We start from the raw sequence: 3,235 nt of genomic DNA on the forward strand, positions 1-3,235 counted from the left end.
TCTATATGTGTAAAAAAATAGTTATCTACTCGAAAATTAATTATTTTCCTAAGTCATTTTTTCAATAAAGATCTATTTATGAATCCTAACCTACTCGTTCCGGATTAGACGATTATTTTAGGTGAAAATGTGTACATATTCAAACAAATATCTTCTCGAAGTTTGTACATATTCCCAACTAAAGTGGTTGCAAGGTTTAATCACTTTATTGTGTAGACAACTAAGAGTCTAAGACGAGTTCTTTTCCCTAGCATGGACGTTGATTTATCCAAATGAATAAGCCGTTGACTCCAATTTTATTTCATAGAATTAGTTCCACCAATTATCTTTATTCCTTCCTCTAATTTTCTAGATCCAATGAATCATCTTCCATGGCTGCAGTCGTCTCTCCCATGTCTCCTCCTCCTCCTCCTAATTTTTTCTCATCCCTCCTATGGCGACGTCGGCACCGCCGCCCAATACAGTCCCCCATTCTTACGTAAGTTCTTCCATCTATATCTATAATTACACAATCGCTACAGACTTTTGTGTTGAATTGATTGCGTGCTGAAACAGCCACGGCGTGTTACGGATATGATCCCGGGCAGTTCCCGTCAAGTAATCTGTTCGCGGCGGCCGGCGATGGGATATGGGACAATGGTGCGGCTTGTGGGCGGCAGTATTTGGTGAGATGTATAAGCGCCGCCGAGCCGGGGACGTGTATTCCTGAGCAGGTGATTCAAGTCAGAATAATCGATTATGCACTTCAGACGGCTTCTCCGCCGTCGTACGACGGCACCACCATGGTTTTGTCCGACACCGCATTTGGAACCATCGCCAATTTCACCGCTACCTCCATGAACATCGAGTTTCAACAGTATGCTTCCCGATCTCAATCTCTTTATTTTATTTCGCCTAAAAAAGCTAATTACTCTTTGATTTTTCTTTTCGATATTACCGTTGCATTAATTATTTATATTTGAACGTAAGATATTTGAATATCGAAAGTTCGAAACTAATTAAAATGCAGTTTTTGAGTTTTCCAAAAAAAAAATTATATATATAAATTTATTATTTGTTCACAAGTAACTTATAAGTATTCATGTCTTCCGAGATTTATATAATGAAGATTTTATAATTAATGTTTTTTTTTTTATTAAAACATATGGTAAGACCATAAATTAAGTTACCATCACGAGTACTTATTAAATATAATCATTGAAAATATTCCACGAGATGCTAGCTTTGATTAAATTTATTTTTAACTAATATTTTATTTTTCAGGATATGATAAAGTTTGAATGATGTTGAAGAAGCTGGCGTGTGAATATTAAAGAAAATGTGCAAAGAGTGAAGAGTCCACCGCCTTTTTTTTCGAGTTGTAAAAATAGATTATTAGTTGTGTTCTTCATTTTTTAGAATAATGTTAATATTAATAAATATTGGATTTTTGCATGTGAAGAGTGAAGACGAATTTGTGAGGGTTGTCAATTGGTTGAATGATTGTTTAATAATACATCCATATGAGTGTAGCAATCAAAGAGAATTTCTTGCTATCTTCCTATTTTGAAAGTTCTATTCATAGTCTAAGTTTTTGTCTTTCAAATAACAAAAGTTGAAATTACATCTTTATCTTTATTATTCTAATAAAAAAAGTAGTTTTTTTGCCATGTGTCACCATGTCAGACATTATAATTAATATCATGACACTTGTCAATCTATTGACACTTGTAATTAATATCATAACACTTGTCACTCTATTAATTCTTCATTTCAAATTTCAAATTTCAAAATTTAAATCACATTTTAATTACATTAAATTAATAATATTAAAATTAAAATAAAATAAAATTTATACCAATTATAATAAAATAAAATTTATACAAATTATAAGATGATATATTTTATGTATTTATATGAATTAACGATTATAATTTTATATATAACTAAAAAAATATATTTTATTTAATAAGTTATTTAAAATTATTAATTAATAGTTTTGAGTTTTTACTTAGAAAGTTTAATTAATTTTGTAACCGTAGTTCCCACGAGTTATAAACTAGTTAATCATAAAGAGATGGTGGCTCCTTGGCAGATAAACTGAATAACAATGACCGATCTAATAAAGTTAATATATGATATTGGTGTGAAGATAGTTGATAAATAAAAATTATGTCTATTAATGTATGTGGTATTGGTAACAACGAAAAGGTATTGTATGTACAATATTTTTTAAAGCATGGTATTAGCTTTCTATGGTTAAAAGAATCTCGTTCAAGGGGTTTTGTCGGGCAATAGTTTATTTATTTACTTATTTATTTATTTATTTATTCATATGGGATCATTCGGTGTTTGTTAAGAAGAAAATTGTATGTACGAAATATTTGGTTATAGTAGAAGGTGAATGGGGCTCTCTTTTCGTTCTCGTTTTATGAGTTACACTCCTCAAGATGATCAAAATAAGAGGGCTTTATGAAGTTTATATCATTTCTTTATGAATCGTAATCATGATTGTTATATGGTGTTCAGTGGTTTCAATTTTGTAACTTGTAATGGATCGTTGAGAGAGGTTGGGTACTAGCTTTTCACGAAGTACATCCAACACTTTTATTTATTTATTTATTTATGTGGGTTTTCATGGAGTGCCTATGGGGGTTATAATTATACGAGAATCGGTTCCAATGGTGAAAATGAGTAAGTTGGAGAGATTTCTTTTGACTAAGGTTGTTTTTTATAGGTATCAAATTGTACTGTAGATCAAATCATCGTCCTATAATTTGAAGAATGTTGTTTCCAATTTTGGCCCTATTCCTTTCAAGTTTTGTAACTCTTGGACATAAGAGGATGGTTTTGACCAAACCGTGAAGGATAATTAAAGTTCTCAGGCCGATGACATTTCAACTTGCAAATCTATTCCACTTAAAAATCAACTCACACGTTTAAAAGATTCCTTAGAGTGGTGGCATAAGGTAGTAAAAAAAATAAACTTGGTGTTAAAGAATAGCTTTAAAGCTAAGGGAGATTGCTAAGATTATTGAGGCTGACCTTTCGAACAAGACAAGCCCCTCCTCGTTACTCCTTGCAATGTGAAAAAGAAGTTGCTAGATATTGAAAAAAGTAGTGTAACACCCGTTGTCAGTTAATTTATTTAACAACGTAAATTTTCAAACAAATTTTTCATTTTTAATTATAATAAAAACACATATCATATTTCTGAAAACATCAATTATCCATCAACAATATAGTTTTCAAAAAC

The 3,235-nt window shown here is 31.0% G+C and overlaps 1 protein-coding gene across 1 annotated transcript; it reads left to right on the top strand.

The window, feature by feature from the left end:
* The first annotated feature begins 217 nt into the window (after positions 1-217).
* LOC145071244 (EG45-like domain containing protein) lies at positions 218-1,543 on the top strand. The gene is made up of 3 exons (XM_079018159.1): positions 218-478; positions 556-856; positions 1,264-1,543. The coding sequence occupies exons 1-3, from the start codon at positions 358-360 to the stop codon at positions 1,268-1,270; spliced, it is 429 nt and encodes a 142-aa protein (XP_078874285.1). The 5' UTR covers positions 218-357; the 3' UTR covers positions 1,271-1,543.
* Positions 1,544-3,235: the final 1,692 nt, after the last annotated feature.

This window comes from Lactuca serriola, chromosome 8 (genome assembly GCF_051521515.1).
Source record: "Lactuca serriola cultivar US96UC23 chromosome 8, Lser_US96UC23_V15, whole genome shotgun sequence".
NCBI classification, from domain to species: Eukaryota; Viridiplantae; Streptophyta; class Magnoliopsida; order Asterales; family Asteraceae; genus Lactuca; species Lactuca serriola.

Excerpts from the sequence above, each read along its gene's own strand:
- LOC145071244 (XM_079018159.1), top strand. The coding sequence starts at position 358 with ATGAATCATCTTCCATGGCTGCAGTCGTCTCTCCCATGTCTCCTCCTC. Across the intron at positions 479-555 it reads ATACAGTCCCCCATTCTTAC|CCACGGCGTGTTACGGATAT; the intron begins GTAAGTTCTTCC and ends GTGCTGAAACAG.